Source organism: Mesocricetus auratus, unplaced genomic scaffold, assembly GCF_017639785.1.
Source record: "Mesocricetus auratus isolate SY011 unplaced genomic scaffold, BCM_Maur_2.0 Super-Scaffold_100025, whole genome shotgun sequence".
NCBI classification, from domain to species: Eukaryota; Metazoa; Chordata; class Mammalia; order Rodentia; family Cricetidae; genus Mesocricetus; species Mesocricetus auratus.
Genome location: NW_024429206.1, coordinates 21,688,085 through 21,705,418, shown reverse-complemented (window position 1 = coordinate 21,705,418; position 17,334 = coordinate 21,688,085). Strand labels below are relative to the sequence as shown.

The 17,334-nt window shown below is 48.9% G+C and overlaps 1 protein-coding gene across 4 annotated transcripts in view; it reads left to right on the top strand.

The window, feature by feature from the left end:
- The window catches only part of Auts2 (activator of transcription and developmental regulator AUTS2), a 1,041,919-nt gene extending 1,025,251 nt beyond the window's left edge, over positions 1-16,668 (top strand). For all 4 annotated transcript variants that reach the window (XM_040731598.1, XM_040731595.1, XM_040731596.1 and 1 more), the window contains 5 exons: positions 4,544-4,685; positions 7,965-8,042; positions 9,501-9,584; positions 11,243-11,465; positions 13,401-16,668. In XM_040731598.1, coding sequence (XP_040587532.1) covers positions 4,544-4,685; positions 7,965-8,042; positions 9,501-9,584; positions 11,243-11,465; positions 13,401-14,658 — 1,785 coding nt within the window. In that variant the 3' untranslated portion in view covers positions 14,659-16,668. The remainder of the gene's footprint in view (positions 1-4,543; positions 4,686-7,964; positions 8,043-9,500; positions 9,585-11,242; positions 11,466-13,400) is intronic.
- The last annotated feature ends 666 nt before the right edge of the window (positions 16,669-17,334 follow it).

Here is a 17,334-nt window from a genome sequence, read left to right as displayed (position 1 = left end):
TGAACAATTACTCTTCTACCCATAGCATCAATCCTTCTGGGGACTAGACGATACCGAGTCCTCACCAGGACTGCTTTCTGGCCAGTTACTCATTTATAGATGAAAGCTTGTTTCAAAAAAAGAGAGGGGTCTAGTGTGCAAAGGTGCTCGCCACCAACCCTGACGACCTGAGTTCGATTCCCTAGCACTCACATGATGGAAGGAGAGAACTAACTTCCCCGGATTGTCCTCAGTCCTCCATATGCATTGATGCATGGGCAGATAGATGTAATTCTTTAAAAAAAGAGAGAGGGAGTGGGAGAGGTGGGGAGGGAGGGGGAAGGAAGGAGAAAAGGGGTCCGTGATTTAAAACAAACCTGAGCGACGACACTGCCAGCTGATAAGCCAGCACAGATGGGGGCAATCTCAAAGGCCTCCCCCTGGATGATTGCTGAGAGAAGCTGCATGGTGGTGGCGCACGCCTTTAATCCCAGCACTCGGGAGGCAGAGGCAGGCGGATCTCTGTGAGTTCAAGGACAGCCTGGTCTACAAAGTGAGTTCCAGGACAGCCAGAACTGGTACACAGAGAAACCCTGTCTTGAAAAACCAATAATAATAATAATAATAATAATAATAATAATAATAATGGTAATGATAATAAATGATTTCTGAGAGAGGGAGAATTGATACAGGTTGAGCACCCTGATTGGGTATCCAGTACCAAGTGAATAGTCCTAAACACACACACACACACAAGCAATTCCAAACAGTCTCAGCAGGTTGTATTTAGATATTTATATATAGGTGTACATATAACAAAAAAAAAAAAAAGAGGGTGAGATGGTTCAGCAGCTAAGGGCACTTGCTGACAACTCGGAATACCTGAGTTCGATTCCTAGACCAGCATGATGGAAAGAGAGAAAACGGACTCCTGAAAATTATCCCCTGGCTTGCACATACACAGGGTGGTGTGAACATGCACCCACACAAAAATGGGTAAGAGAAGAAAGCGCTCGCCTCCCCTTTGAGAAGTGACGGCATCTCCTCGTTTCCCGGGCACCTGCCCTCCCTCACCCCCCCTCAGTGAGTCTTACTCACTTTTACCTTATCACCAGGCGAGGCCTAATTAGAGCCCTTGCAGTTCAGCTCAGCTAGGAATTGGGTGTAGTTTGAAAAGCTAACTAGGTTTGCATGATGACTTCAATTCACTCTGGGTTCTGGATGACAGAGACAGTCAGAACAGCAGGTAAGCCTCGTCTTCCTTTTAACTCCCTGGGTTTAAAGGGATGAAGGATAGCAGAGAGGGCCGCTCTTTTAGTAACTTCTGTTCCATGAAAGCGCCCCCGGTGACTTGCCTTTCATTATCCCAATTCAATTAGCCAGGCATCTCGAACATGGCGTGACTCAGTTCATCTTCCTCTCCCAGGGAGCGGTTTCTAATCTCCAAGCCCCCATTTTGTCTGTTGGACCTGATTCCCACTTAATGAGTCCACACCGTCTACCGTGCGATATTAGCACTAAATAATTTGGTAACTAAATTAAAGGAGGTGCTCCAAAGATTTTTCTAGATTTACATAGAATTAGAAGCTTGGTTTTGGGGTTTGGCTGTTCCTTGATAGTGAGGTTTTCATTATGGTATTCCCCATAGATTGGAGCAGAAATTTCATCTCTCTGTCTCTTGCTCCTGAATATACATTTACTCATTCTCTTATTCACTCATGAATTATCAGTGGAGACCTTAGGCCTACAGGCTGTTTCCTGTGACAGACTCAGGGCACTGACCTTCCTGTTATCATATATGTTCAGTAGTGAAACTGTGTGTGTGTGTGTGTGTGTGTGTGTGTGTGTGTGTGTGTTATACACATTTAAGTAAAAGGTAGTCAGCCAGGGAGATGACTCAGTTAGTAAAGTGCTTGGCCACCTGAGTTCAACCCCCAGAAACCACCTGAAAAACTGGTCATGGTGGCTTACACTCACAATTCCAGAACTAAGGAAGTGAAAACAGATGGACCCCTGGTGCTTGCTAGCCAGCCAGCCTAGCCTAGTGAGCTCCAGGCCATTGATAGACCCTGTCTCCAATGGAAGGTGGACAGTGCCTGCCAACCACACCTAAAGATGTCCTGTGTCCTCCATAGGCACATGCACACACAATGGTGAAGGTTCTGTGCGTTCCGAGAAGTGCATTGCTAGGTTTCACTTCCAGAGAGTTGATGGCTGAGTGGGGGTTGGCTTATCTTCCTTCCCCTGTGATTTTTTACACCCATGTCGGTGTGAGTGCCTATCCTTTGTAAAGGCTTCCACCATTACACAGCAGAGAACAGGTTCCCTGGAAAAGGAGAGTTTGAAGCAGAGCAAGAGCAGGGTCAAGAGGCTGAGATCATCAGAGGAGCCCAGGAGATTGCAAGAGCCAAATAGGAGCAGGCCCCAGGCATCTAATGAGCAAGAGGAGGATAGCAGGGTGTACAGTGTCACTCTGGGGAGGCAGGGAGCTGACTGAGAGGGAAGGCTGTCAGAACTCTGGAAGGTGGGCACATTTGATGTCCTGCAGTTCAGATGGATGCCAGCCTCCAGAATGATGTTGGGTGGGTAGCAGCCCGGGAAAACATAGTAGTAGGCTAATCTCCATGGTCATTGAGGGAATGGAGCTAAGCCAGCTACAGGTGAATGGTAATGACTTCACATACCAGCGCCTCTGCACAGTTCACACATCTGGTTTGACTTCGCCCTCCTCAAGTAATGGTGGATGTTGGAAAGGAAAAGATGCCTGTAAATTAAAAACATCCTTTTGAGTGGGTGTGCACACACGTGTATGTGCATGTGTGTGTGTGTAATGAGTATTCATGTATGTTGTACATGTACAAGTGTGTGTACTTGTGTGAGGTCAAATGTCAGCCTCAGGTGTTGTCCCCAGCAGCCACCCACTCTGCTCGTTGAGACAGAGTCTCTCATTTGCCTGTAGTTCACGTATTAAACTAGGCTGGCCGATCATTGAGCCGCTGGGATTATAAACTTGCACGATTACCCTTAGCATTTTTTCCATTGTTTTTGTTTGTTTGTTTGTTTTTGGGTATATTCTAGGGGTCAAACTCAGAGCTTTATTTTTGCCTGACAAATGAGTTTCTCCCCAGCTTCTGTGTTTTTTAACATATGTAACAGTGATTTGATGAATGTGTTGGGATATCCTAGAATGTGACAAAGAGCCATTAGGTAATTAATTTTGTACATTAGACTGTTCTTGCAGAATCCCAGATGTAATGAGCTTTAAAAGACTGTCATTTAAAAGCTTGCAGGGAGAAGGTCTGGATAGATGGTTCAGCCATTAAGAACACTTACTGTTTGCCTTAGTTTGCTTTCTAGGGCTGTGATGCCCGCATGAGCAAGAGCAACTTGGGGGGGAAAGGGTTACACTTGCCTGTCATAGCCCACGACCGAAGGAAGTCAAGGCAGGAACCCAAGGAACCAGAGGCTGTGGAGGACTGACCACCTGCCCAGGGGTGGCGCTACACTCAGTGGCTGGGCCTTCCCACATCCATCGTTAATCAAGAAACTGCCCCACAGACTTGTTCACCGGCCAATCTGATGGGGGCATTTTCTCAACTGAAGTTACCTCTTTCTAAGTGACTCTAGACAAAAATAGAACAGAACAAAACAAAAACCCCAAACCACTGGCCAGCACACTGCTCTTCCAGGGTAACCGAGTTTCCTTCCAAGAACCCATCCGGGTGGTTCACAACTACTTGCAACTCCTGTGTATCTCTGCTTCAGGGACTCTGTGGGCACCCACACACATCCCCTCCTCTCTTTCTCTCTCTCACACTCACACACACATACAAATAAATCTTCGGGGTGCGGGGCTTGTATTCAGGCATGGTGGTGCACACCTCTAATCTCAGCACTGGGGAGCTGGAGGCAGAAGTATTAAGTGTCTAAGGATACCCGCAAGTATGTAACAAGTTTCAGGGCAGCCTGAGCTACATGGAACTTTGCTTCAAAACACACAAAAAGACCCCAGGTCTAGAGATGTGACTCAGCTGGTCACATTAAGCCCGCATTTCCTCCTCCCTGACACCATACATGGTGCTGTACTCCTATAGAGGCGGAGGCAGGATAAGGAATCCACGGTCATCCTCGGTTACACAGTGGGCTTGAGGCCAGGCAAGTCTGGGCTATGTGAGTGGAGGGAAGGGGAGGAACTTGCAAACCAGGCCTTTATAAACTACAAAATAGTGAGCTGTGTGGGAGAGTGGTGCTAGGTTTTCACTAAGCAGGGTCTGGTTGTATCCCTCAGGCTGGACCACTTCGAAGGCCAAGCCCTGGCTTTGCCATTAGACGTTATTTCTGGTGTAGGAGGCAGGCATCACCTTATAGCAGCCACCGCCAGTCCCTGCAAGGCCGTGCTGGCTTCCTGGCACCTGAAGGCTTCGTTGTCACCCTGAATGTGTGAGCCTGACTTCCTCAGAGTCCAAGGGTACAGCACTGACCACTCCCACCAGTCTTGGGTTATTCACCGGTATCTCTTTCTTGTTTCCCACACTTTCATCCTCTCTCCTTCCTCTTGTTTTAGAAACAGATGCAGTCAGACCCACACAAGCTGGACTTTGGGCTGAAACCTGAGTTCCTGAGCCGCCCTCCAGGCCCCAGTCTCTTCGGAGCCATCCATCACCCCCACGATCTGGCACGGCCTTCCACTTTGTTCTCTGCCGCTGGTGAGTTCAGAGGCCAGGTTGGTGCGGAAAGGTGATGTTTGGGCTCGGTGTCCCCGGTCACGTGATAACTAAAGAATTCCGCGTATACCAGCTTGTGAGGTAATGCCCCATGCAGCTAGGGAAATGGGCCCTGCTTCATCGATAGCCCCCTCTTTTGTTCAACACAGACCAAGAGGTAGTCAAGCTGGGTGCATTGGCTTGTAATTACAACAGTGGGAGGCAGAGACAGGCCAGTCCTTAGGATTGGTGAGTTCCAAGCCAGTGAGAAATCCTGTCTCAAAGAACAAAGTGGAAATAAGTGTGGTGGCCCATGCCTTTAATCCCAGAACTTGGGATACAAGGCCAGGCAGATCTTTCTGAGTTTGAGGCTAGCCTTACCTACAATGCATGTTCCAGGGCAGCCAGGGCTGCGTAATGAGGCGCTGCCTCAACAAAAAATAAAAAAAATCAAATATGGTGGACAGCATCTGAGGAAAGATACCTAAGGTTGACCTCTCCTCTTCACACTCCTGGGCAGACATGTGCACACGCACTTGTACACACACTTACAGACATCACTGTTGCCTTGCAACACTTGCATTGCTTTGGCTTACCATTTGTTCTTATGATAAATAGATAGTAACTCAAAGGAATGGAAAAAACTATCAAAAAAGATCAGAAGGCTTGCCAGGGCAGATTGGAAAGGAAATAAATCCAGGGACTCTGGAAGGATGACTTTAACCTCACCCCTTTATGGCCTGCAGAACAATTAGTGGGTGTTTCCTCACTATGACCCTTAGAGCCTTTTGAGGCTCTCACGGTGAAGGCAAACAGTTAAGAGAAGTTAGCTTCACGTGGGTGGTGACTTGGCTGTATCATGCCAGCACTTGGGAAGCAGAAGCAGAAGAAACGCTAATAATTCAAAGCAAGCCTGGGCTACACCGTGAACTTCAGCACAGCCTGGGCCATGGTTTCTCGAAACAAATAAACAGGGTTGGGGATGTAGCTCAGGTGATAGAGAACTTTCCTAGTTCACAACTCAGTCCTGGGTTCCATCTGCAGCATGACGTAAATTGGGCATAGTGGTGCGCACCTATAATCCCAGCAATTAGGAGACCGAGAGTGAGCTGTAGTGTGAGCATACACACACACACACACACACACACACACACACACACACACACACACACACACCGAGCACACAGGTCCTGTTGGTACCAAGTATTGTTAATGATTCAATGCTTTCTTTTCTTTTTTTGAGCCACCCTGGAGGGTCTGGAACTCACTTGTAGAGCAAGTGGACTTTGAACTTAGTCTCTGCTGCTTCAGCCTCCAGAGTACTGAGATGGCCTTTCTACCACACGTGGCTACTGCTCCATCTTTCTGGTTTGAGACAGGGTTTCTTGGTGTAGCCCTATTTCTTAAAGCAGCTTTTAGTTCTCCGTCCCTGCCACAGAGCTCAGCAAATTGTTTTGAGTGGTGGCGCTCCATTAGCTGTAGTGGCTTCTGTGTGCTCACTGTATGAATTCTGAATTTATCCTTAGGAACAAAAACAGTGAAGGAGTCCACCATTTCTGACCCTTAGGGAACATGTTCCACATCCATCCTGCCTGCTGCCTTCCTAGGCTCTGATCCAGGATTCGTGTTCAGTAGAGCAAGAGAGACGTACAGACATCAGTACAGTAGGCCGTGGTCAGAGCAAATAATTCACCCTTGGGGATGGGTGGAATTGCCAGGGTCTCAGGTTTTCCTACTGTGGGTTCTGCCTGGGGAATGTATTTGAAGGCTCTGTTACCATGGCACCTAGCTCTGAGAAAAGGATACATGGAGAGCAATTTTTGGAGAGAAATAGAGAGATTTCTCTCTGGACTTCATTGCAGCCAAATGGATGAATTGGCTTCTTTTGCTTCAATAATCCTGGAGCTGTGGGCATCCCCAAGGACCTTGGTCTTTGTCAGAACATTAACTAGCATGTACTACACAGTATGTGGCCCAAATTTTATTTGGCTGGCAACATTGGTGGTGACTAATGAAGGCTATGGAACATGTTCACTGTGTGCAGATGAGAAGTTAGTTTTTACTTCTTGGTACATGTGGGTAGATAACCCCTTAGGTACCTTTATGTCCTGAGATTCCAGACTTTGTCCTTATGTGCTGAGCCTTTCTCTGCAAACCCAAGCCTGCACGACCCTTGCTGTCTCCAGGGACCAGTGATACAAAAGAGAAACAGACAGCTAGAGAGACATTTCGGTGTTAAAAGTGTTTGTCATACAAGTGTGAGGACCTGAGTTTGAATCCCCAGAGTCTGGGACTCATGTCTGAAATAAGCCCCAAAATCTCCTCAGGTCTTTCTTCCCAGCAGGCATTAACAAGTGAAGCTTTTAGAAATATCATCCTTCCGTAATTCACACACACACACACACACACACACACACACGTTTCTGTTCTCTCCTCCCCTCCCCTCCAAGCTTCCTGCAGGAAAGGGATCTGATGTGTTTTAAAGAAACATAAATTGAGGGGCTGGAGAGATGGCTCAGCAGTTAAGAGCACTTGATACTATTTCAGAGGACCCAGGTTTGATTCCCAGCACCCTTGTGGTGACTCAAAACTGTCTGACTCTCTGTAACTTCACTTCCAGGGAATCTAATGCCTTCAGGCCTCTGCAGGAACCAGACACATGATGATAAGTATGTGTACATGGAGGCAAAACACTTATACATACAAAAATGTTAAGATAATAATAATAAAATGGGGTCAGCACCCATACACATAAAGTAAAAATAAATAATTGTGTGTGTGTGTGTGTGTGTGTATGTATGTGTACTAGAGGATCTGTCTGGAACAAATTTGGGTTAGAGCCTTCCAAAAGCAGGTTGGGTTTAAGTACCCTTAGCCACGTTGTAAGGAGAGCTCACTGTTGACACAGGCTCTGTGAGTCAGGAATGGCAGTGTGCTCAGTCACTACCAGAAGTTTACTTTGGTTACAGCTGTAAAAAGAAAATGCCCCACAGCCTTGCTCCCAGGCCAATCTGATAGAGGCATCTTCTCAAATAAAGTTCCCTCTTCACAGATGATTCCAGCTTGGTGTCAAGTTGACAAAAGCTAAGTGGGCCACCAGTCCAGCTGGGAAAGATGGGAGGGGGGACTTCTTTTGCCGCTAACAGGAATACCGTGTTACCACGTTGTATCTGCAGGATGCATCTGTGGATGCAGCGGGATCTGACCTTCATGCCTTTTCTTTGGTCCCTCTAGCAAGGGCTTTTTCCCTAAACTCTGGCTTTGCTCTGTTTGGTTTTGCAGGTGCTGCACATCCAACTGGGACCCCCTTTGGGCCGCCACCTCACCACAGTAACTTTCTCAACCCTGCCGCTCACCTAGGTGAGTCGGAAAGATGGAGGGGTCTTCCTGGCAGCCTAGTCATGGCACCTGCTAAGCCTTCCATGGAGAGGGACCTTGGGATCTCCAACCCCGGGATTGGTGGGGCGTGGCAGCAGGGGCCCGAGGCAGCTGGTCACATTGTGCAGTCAGGAAGCAGAGAGAGACAGATGCTGGTGCTCAGCATCCACACACTGGGCTGGTACCACATACGCTGAGGGTGGGTTGGCCCACCTCAACCTAATCTAGACATTCCCCCACATCTGTGCCCAGAGGGTGTCCCCTAGGTTATTCTAAATCAGTTAAGTTGACATTTGGTAGTAACCATCACAAGGGCCTTGGAACAGGGAGGTATCCCTTGACATCTCAGAACATGTGTGTTTAGGGTGGACTCACCCTGCCTGTAGAGGACACCTAAGGGTCCCTCTAGGAGCTAGAAAGAAAGATGAGGCAAGAATTAATAAGAGAACTTTATCGAAGAGCCATGCTCTTTGCTTTTGGTTTTTCACGCTTTTTAAATTGGTCTCTCCTGTCTGTGCCTTTCCGTTTGACACTTCCAGAAAGTGTGCAGTCACAGGCAGTGGAACCTGGTGGGGAATATATAGGAGAATTATAATATATCATTTATCATTATATTATTATTTGAATTTTTGAGACAAGGTCTCTATGTAACTCTGGCTGTCTTGGAACTTGCTGTGTAAATCAGGCTGGCCTCAAACAACAGAGATCCGCCTGCCTCTGCCTCCCAAGTGCTGGGATTAAAGGCGTGCACCACCACCGCCTGGCTTTTATTACTTATTTTTATTTTACATGTATGGGTGTTCTGCCTACATGAACGTCTGTGCATGTTGCTGCATTGCCCTCAGAGGCCAGAAGTGTGTGTCAGGTTCCCTGGAACTGGAGTTGCAGACTCTTATGAGCTGCCACGTGGGTGCTGGGAATTGAACCCGGGTCCTCTAGAAGAATAGTCAGTGCTCTTAACCATTGAGCCCTCTCTACTGCCTGGTATCGTCTCTTTTTTGTTACTGCATGTAATCTCAGGAGACAGAAATCAGGCAAGAGGATCAGTTCAGGTCTAGCCTTGACTTACATCAAGTTTGAGGGCAGCCTGAGCTAAATGAGACATGTCTGAAGCAGTGAGAGAAAAAGGGAGACAGAGACAGAGACAGATGGGGACCTTTTGCAGGCAGGAAGGCAGCTTAGAACGCTGGTTCCTGAGTTTGCCCAGTGTCAGCCCAAGTGCAAAGCTGGAATCATGCAAAGGCTGACACTCTGGAAAAGGAACCCTTCGGAACTCTTGCTAACCCAGTGCCTACATCCAAGCACAGGAATACCCTTACACGGCCCAGTGCGAGAGTCGAGGTACAGCAGAGTCTGTCTCATTCCCAGCAAACGGCACACAGGTGTCCCTCACTGACATGTCCCTGACCACCTTCTCTTCCTTCCCCTTCTCGTTCACAGAGCCTTTTAACCGGCCGTCTACATTCACGGGCCTTGCTGCAGTCGGTGGCAATGCCTTCGGGGGACTTGGCAACCCTTCAGTTAGTGAGTACTTCTCCATTTTTATATCTCCCTTGCGCGGTTTCTCTGACCCGTACATGGCTTTAGACCTTTGGAGGAGAAGGGAGAGATTACTTCGGGAAAACTAATTTAAATTGAGTATATGGGTCAGTGACAGAGCACTTGCCTAAAGTCCCCCAGTGAGGCCTGAGGGCATAGCTCCATGATAGAGAGCTTGTCTAGCATGGGCAAGGCCTAGAGTTACTTCCGAAACTCCACCAAAAATCCTTTAGAAACAGAGGGAAGGGACAGGAGTCGTGGCGCACGCCTTTAATCCCAGCCCTCAGGAGTCAGAGGCAGGTGGATCTCTCTGAGTTTGAGGCCAGCCTGCTCTACAGAAGAGAGTTCCAGGCCTGCCAGGGCTGCATAGTAAGACCCTGTTGAAAAGAAAATGAAAATGGAGGTACCATGAAAGGATAATGTCTTTCGGAGACGGAGAGATGTAAGAGGAAAAGAAGACTTGCTGCTCTTACAGAGGACCCAGGCTTGGTTCTCAGCACCCACGTGACAACTCATAACCGTCTGTGACTCCAGTTCCAGGGCATCTGAAGCCTTCTTCTGGCCTCTATAGACTGGACGCCAGGCACACACATGGCACACATACAGACATGCAGGCGAGCACCCACACACATAAAGTAAAATAAATAAATGTGTGCGTGTGCGTGTGCGTGTGCGTGTGCGTGTGTGTGTGTGTGTGTGTGTGTGTGTGTGTGTGTGTGTGTTTACTAGAGGATCTGTCTGGAACAAATTTGGGTTAGAGCCTTCCAAAAGCAGGTTGGGCTTAAGTACCCTAGCCACGTTGTAAGGAGAGCTCACTGTTGACACAGGCTCTGTGAGTCAGGAATGGCAGTGTGCTCAGTCACTACCAGAAGTTTACTTTGGTTACAGCTGTAAAAAGAAAAAAAAAATGCCTTCGCTTTACTTTGGATGTCGCAAGCTGGAAAAGAGGTGCAATGGAGAATGACAGGCCCAGGGATGCTACTCTGGGCAGAGTCCTTGCCTGGCAAGCAGGAAGTCCTCTGCCTCCAGCAGTACGAGGAAAATGGCGCAAGCCTGTAATCCCCGCTCTTGGGAAGGTGGGGGCTTTAGGCTCATCCTTAACTGTGAAAGGAATTTGAGGTCATCCAGGGATCCGTAAGACCTTGTCTCGAAAAGAGAAAGGAAGAAAGCAGGCAGGCAAACACAGCATGCAGATCCGTGCCTTGCACGGGACACGGTTTTTGGATGTTCATTGTCATTGATGCTGGAAGGAGTAGCATTCGGCAGAGTGTGCTGGGCAGAGGACCAGGGGATTCTGCTGAGCTGACCTGTTCATCTGTCACACGGTCATCATGCGCCTTCCCGCATGCCTGGGACTTTGCATGCCCACCAGTGTCCGACCGGGGATCCGCATACCTGCTCCGCCCCGTCTCACTTTTTCCTCTTCATAGAACTTTTTTTTTTAAGCTGTGAGCTGCCTCTGGAGTGTAGGACGAGTGTTCCTCTAATGAGTGTGTTAATCTCCTTTCCTTTTCCAGCTGCCAATAACATGTATTCATTTTAACTCTGAATGCTGTTAAAGTTTTTGGTAAGTACCTTCACTACGACGGGTTTCTATTGAGATTTCTCTGAAACCTTTTTTGTTCTCCACTTCACCATTTCAGCACCCAACTCAGTGTTCGGCCACAAGGATAGCCCCAGTGTGCAGAACTTTAGCAATCCTCACGAACCCTGGAACCGGCTGCACCGAACGCCTCCGTCGTTCCCGACCCCTCCGCCCTGGCTGAAGCCAGGGGAGTTGGAGCGCAGTGCGTCCGCTGCAGCCCATGACAGAGATAGAGATGTAGATAAACGAGACTCCTCCGTTAGTAAAGATGACAAGGAAAGGTACGGAAAGAAACCGCCCTGTGCCGCCCTCCAGTCAGAACCAGCCACCCTCCTGTCCCTTGCCCCAGCCTTGTGCTTAAGACCTCTGTAGCTCCGCAGTCCCTTCCCAGTCAGTACCAAGTGGCCCTCCCTACACGCTCTGGTGCCGAGCAGACGGTGACCACCGTAACCTGTCACTAGAGCATAGTGCAGGGTGCCTGTCTCAGAAGCAGTGACCCATACAAGCCACCCGAAGTCCCTGGAACATTAGTGTGTCCGAGTAGACATCATCCTGTAGACAAGCAGTTGGAGCTTGGAGCCAGACACACACAGCATGAAATCTGCCATGTTTGCTTTCGAGTCGTGAAACCCATCAGTCACCCATAGGTTTTTTTTGTGTATTTTTTTTCTCTTTTCACTCCCTTTTCATTTGCTTCTAGTAAGTCATGTTTACCTCATCCTCTTTTCCTCAAGTGTCATCCAAACTCAAAACCCTGGGGCTCACAATCACTATAATTTTGTTGTTGTTGTTTTTACTAACCTGAATTTAGACAGCAGCACCAGGAAACTCTGCTCTGCATTTGCTTTTCAAGGGAATTATTAATTTTATTAACCATTGTTGTCTCCATACTAACTAACCCTTTTCTAAAAAAAAATCTTCAAAGAAGAAATTGTCTCCGCATTTTTTGTGAAGATGACCAATAAAGTGTCACACGCCTTTAATCCCAGCATTCTAGAGGTAGAGGCAGGAGGATCTCTGTGAGTTGGAGGCCAGCCTGGCCTACATAGGCCACCCAGGGCTACCTAGAGAGACCCTGTCTCAGAAAAATGGACTTAGATGTCTTTCATAATCCATCATGCTACATTGGTTGGTTTTCTATAGGAGGAAAAAGACAAATTACCATTTAAGGAAGTTGTGATTAAAAAAAAACCTATAGGAATTCTAAAGTGCTATAGGAGGCCACACCCATAGAGCCTGGGGTTTCTGAATCACTTACTATTGAGTAGAATGTAGCCTGTAGTCAGCAGGCCTTACTTTGGTTTTTCTTGATGGAGTATTGAAGTTGGGGAACTTGAAAGATGTTTTTATTCTTTTCTCCCCCTTTAAGGCTATTCTTGTCAGCTTCTGTGTGTTAGCAGGAAGCAGAATTTGTAGGACGGCTTCCCCAGCATCCCCGCGGTGGTCCCCTGCACTCTGACCTCTGCCACGTTTCATCCCCACAACCTCTGGCTTCTCCCCTCATCCACATTCATCCTGAGCCGAGGCCCGAGATACATCAGCTCGCTCCCTCTTAATTCTCTGCGTCTGAACTGTTTATCGTCTATTATCCTGCCTTTTACCTGCCCTGACCAAGCCAGGTTCCTAAAAACTTCCTTCCACGGTCTCTTCATGGGTCCTCTCCTACAGGGTCCTCAGTCAGTGAGGTTTTGTGTTCTGACTCCCATGTCTGTCTACACGTCAGCGTGGAGCTCCCTGACACTCCAGGAATCTGGAGGGTGGCGCTGCCTTTCCAACTACCCTCAACCTGAAGTGCAGGGCCTTTGTTCCCAGAGTCAGCTGCCCGAAAGCCCCCTCGTGTCTGTATTAAACTCTTCCTCTCCTTAACTGCGTATCTGGAGTCAGAAGAAAGTTTTCTGTTTGGGCTGGATTCTTAACCCAGAGCTATGCTGAGAAGCTAAGCAGGCGGGCTGTTTTGCTGTGTTCCTTCGTGACCACCCTGGTCTACAGTGGCTCTCCATGCACTTCCTCGGTGACCTTAACCCCCCCACACACACACACACACTCACCCTCATCTATAGGCCTTCACCCATGAAACTGCCTCTAGAATCTAGGTTAGGCTAGGACACTGCCTGATCCCTGGGTGATGTAGCCTGTCCTCACACCACCATCTCATTGGCCGCTCCTTGCCTGGCTGGCAAGCCCATTTCATCTCTTCCCCCCTCTCCCCCTTGCAGGGAAAGCGTTGAGAAAAGACACCCCAGCCATCCTTCCCCAGCACCTCCCGTCCCGGTGAGCGCCCTGGGCCATAACCGCAGCTCCACTGATCAGACGACCAGGGGTCATTTGAATACTGAGGCTCGTGAGAAAGATAAACCAAAAGAGAGGGAGAGAGACCACTCGGGATCCCGAAAGGACCTGCCCACCGAAGAGCACAAAGCCAAGGAAAGCCACCTGCCTGAGAGAGATGGCCACAGCCACGAGGGACGTGTAGCAGGCGAGGAACCCAAGCAGCTGTCCCGGGTGCCGTCACCCTATGTGAGGACGCCAGGTGTGGATAGCACCAGGCCTAACAGCACCTCTAGCCGGGAGGCCGAGCCACGCAAGGGTGAGCCGGCCTACGAGAACCCCAAGAAGAGCGCCGAGGTCAAGGTCAAAGAGGAACGCAAGGAAGACCACGACCTACCTACAGAGGCCCCACAGGCCCACAGGACCTCAGAGGCGCCTCCACCCAGCTCATCAGCCAGCGCCAGCGTGCACCCGGGGCCCCTGGCGTCCATGCCCATGACCGTGGGAGTGACTGGCATCCATGCCATGAACAGTATCGGTAGTCTGGACAGGACACGCATGATGACCCCGTTTATGGGCCTCAGCCCGATCCCAGGGGGAGAGCGCTTCCCGTACCCCTCTTTCCACTGGGACCCCATGCGGGACCCCTTGAGGGATCCTTACCGGGACCTGGACATGCACCGAAGGGACCCTCTGGGCAGGGACTTCCTGCTCAGGAATGACCCCCTGCACCGGCTCTCCACACCCCGGTTGTACGAAGCCGACCGCTCCTTCAGGGACAGGGAGCCTCATGATTATAGCCACCACCACCATCACCACCATCATCCGCTAGCCGTGGACCCTCGCCGGGAGCATGAACGGGGCGGACACCTGGATGAGCGTGAGCGGCTGCACGTGCTTCGGGAGGACTACGAGCACCCACGGTTGCACGCCGTGCACCCCGCTTCTCTGGACGGACACCTCCCACACCCGAGCCTGCTCACGCCAGGCTTGCCTAGTATGCACTACCCTCGCATCAGCCCTACTGCGGGCCACCAGAATGGACTGCTCAACAAGACCCCGCCCACCGCGGCGCTCAGCGCCCCACCTCCGCTCATTTCCACATTGGGGGGCCGCCCGGGATCCCCCCGGAGGACTACGCCTCTGTCGGCTGAAATCCGAGAGAGGCCACCGTCCCACACACTGAAGGACATCGAAGCTCGATAAAGCCAGGAGGACCAGGAGGACCTCAGAGTTGGGGAGAAACCCCAGGAACACCCCCCCAAGACTCAAGAGACAACTCTTGCACCCCCAACACTGAGAGGTGCAGAGCTTCAACTCTTCCCCTGGGAAAAAAAATGGACAGAGACTCCGTTTGGGTGTTGAAACGTTTTTGTATATTAATGTTGGAATTTTTCAGACCTTTTACCCAGGTCCCGTTTGTCCCTTAACATTTCCTTCCTTTTGAGTTTCGTTGTTCCTTGCATCTAACTTTGATTTGAACCAAAACGGTGACGGTAACGACACAAAGGATCTGATGATAATGGGGGTGGGGGGCAGCTGTCTGCCCCCCCAGAGCTGTCTCAGAGGAGGAGGCGTGTACATAGAGTGTAAAAAGAGATTGCTTCGTGAGCTGACGGTTCATATATGCAAAAGATAAAGACGAAAGCTTTACTTGTACAGATGTAAATAGGTAAAGATTAAGTAACATAATACATTAATACTTCTTCAGATGTGCTATTTACAAGTCTAATATCAGTGAACTCGGCCCTCCAAGGAGGCCGCGTTCCCATCTGCTAAACCCTTCAACTATGCAATGAACACGAGGGCTTTTCCCCAAAGCCCATCCAATTCAAAGGAGCCTTTTCAAATCCATTTACAACATACTTAAGGTCATATTTTCCCTGAACAAGCGCTTACCTGAGACGTTATACAACTGTTTTCCTTTTTTTTTTTTTTTCTCTCCCCTGGTTTGGTTTTTCAAATGGATAAACCCTCCACCTGTTTGTTTTTTTTTAAATCTGGAACCCCAGGCTGGAACTTTGCATCTGAAGTTGCTGCTTGTGGTCTTCTGGGGGAGTGATGGGGAAGGATGCACCCCCCGGAAGTGTAACTAAGAACCGGAAGCAGCTTTGCCCAGGGAAGATGGGATTGTTTTTGATAATCGGGGCAGGTGGGCCTTGCCTGCCAGGCACAGACAGGTCACCAGAATGTGTGGTCACCTCTGATGCAGGCAGCTTCAAGTGGGAACCATGCCTTCCCGACCCCCCCCACCCCCGAGTCCTATCTCATAGCATGTACACACTTCCTTGTTCCATAATGTGATTTAAGGGCACTCACATAGGTCCTGTCCGGGTCTTCTCCGAGGATGGGTGTGTTTCCATGGTAACTGACGAATCGAAGGCACACGGAGCCCAGTGTGAATCGTTGACATTCCAGTAGGAAATGGAAGCCTGGCAAGAACCGAGCAAGTAGATCGTGTGAGAGCCATCAGGAATTGCGGAGGGCGAAAGGTGGCAGAGAGAATCGAGCGTGTGCGCGCGCGCGTGCGTGTACTCTTGTGTGAGCCTGTATGTGTGCGTGTGTGCGGTGTTGAGTTTTCACCAGTCTTAATGTCTTCATGACACTTTTATAAAGACATCAACCCTCTTGTCTACACATTTGGAGAGAATATGACTTTACTAGCCGAGAAAATACAATATATCTTGTCTACTGGCCTGTAAAATACATGTAAGAAATAAAAATTAGTCCCATTTGGTCCTCTAGTATATTAAAGTGCTACCTGACATTGTTATCCTGTTTGTTTGTTTTTTTCCAAAAAAGAAAAAAATGTAAACTACAGACCATTGTTTTTAAAAGCAGAGAGATCTATTTTAGTAGTCAACTGAAGGTTTAGTTGTGAATTCAGATTTTGTGGACACCAGACGTGTGCAGTGTTTTCTTTTTTTCTGTTTTTTGTTTTGTTTTGTTTTTTTAAAAATAACAACTAAAAAAACAAATCCCAAGGGTTCTGTGCACTGGGACTGTAGTGGTAGCTCTCAGCATTGTAAAGGGATCGCTCTGTACAGGCCTTTTTTGCTGTTTCTCTTGTATGTAAAAAAAAAAGAAAAAAGAAAAAAAAGTCCTTTCCGGATCCTACTCAACAGGAAGGGAAGCAACGCAATCTTTAGCATGTCTCATTGGAGGAGCCTTCTTGTGTAATGTAAATGTGCCATGTTATTAAAAACTGTGACCCAAGTTTCCAGAGTTTCTTTGTGTGAGGTGCCATTCATAGTTAGGAAAGAAGCCGCCAGCACTCCAGACCAAGTTCTAGAAAAGACACCCCGCCCCCGTCCCCGCCCCCACCCTCACCCCCACCCCTGGCCTGGCATCTCCCAGGATGCAAGTAAGGTCCTCTTCACACTGGCAAGTGACCCTCCCAAAGTAGGTACTGGCCAGCAACTGGTCCGGCATCCTTTGGTGATGATGCGTTTGTTTACGATTTTCATTTTGTATGTTCTGAGTCGAACGAACATCCCAAGGGAGCTGGTTGTAACATGGTTGAGTCGTCACTGTGTGTGCTCAAAAAGCCCCGAGGCCCACGTGGTGCGCACCTGAAATCCTAGGATTTGGGAGGTGGAGGCAGAAGGGTTAGAAGTTCCGTGAGGTGGCTCAACAGGACGGAGCATTTGTCACCAAGCCCTGCAATCTGAGTTTCATCACGGGCACCCACTTGGTGGAAGGAGAGAATTGACTCAAGTTCTCTCTCTCTCTCTCTCTCTTCTCTCTCTCTCTCTCTCTCTCTCTCTCTCTCTCTCTCTCTCACACACACACACATACACACACACACACACACACACACATCTGTCTGTTTTTACAGTTCCAAGTCATCCTTAAGGCCAATCTGGCCTTCATGAGACCCTG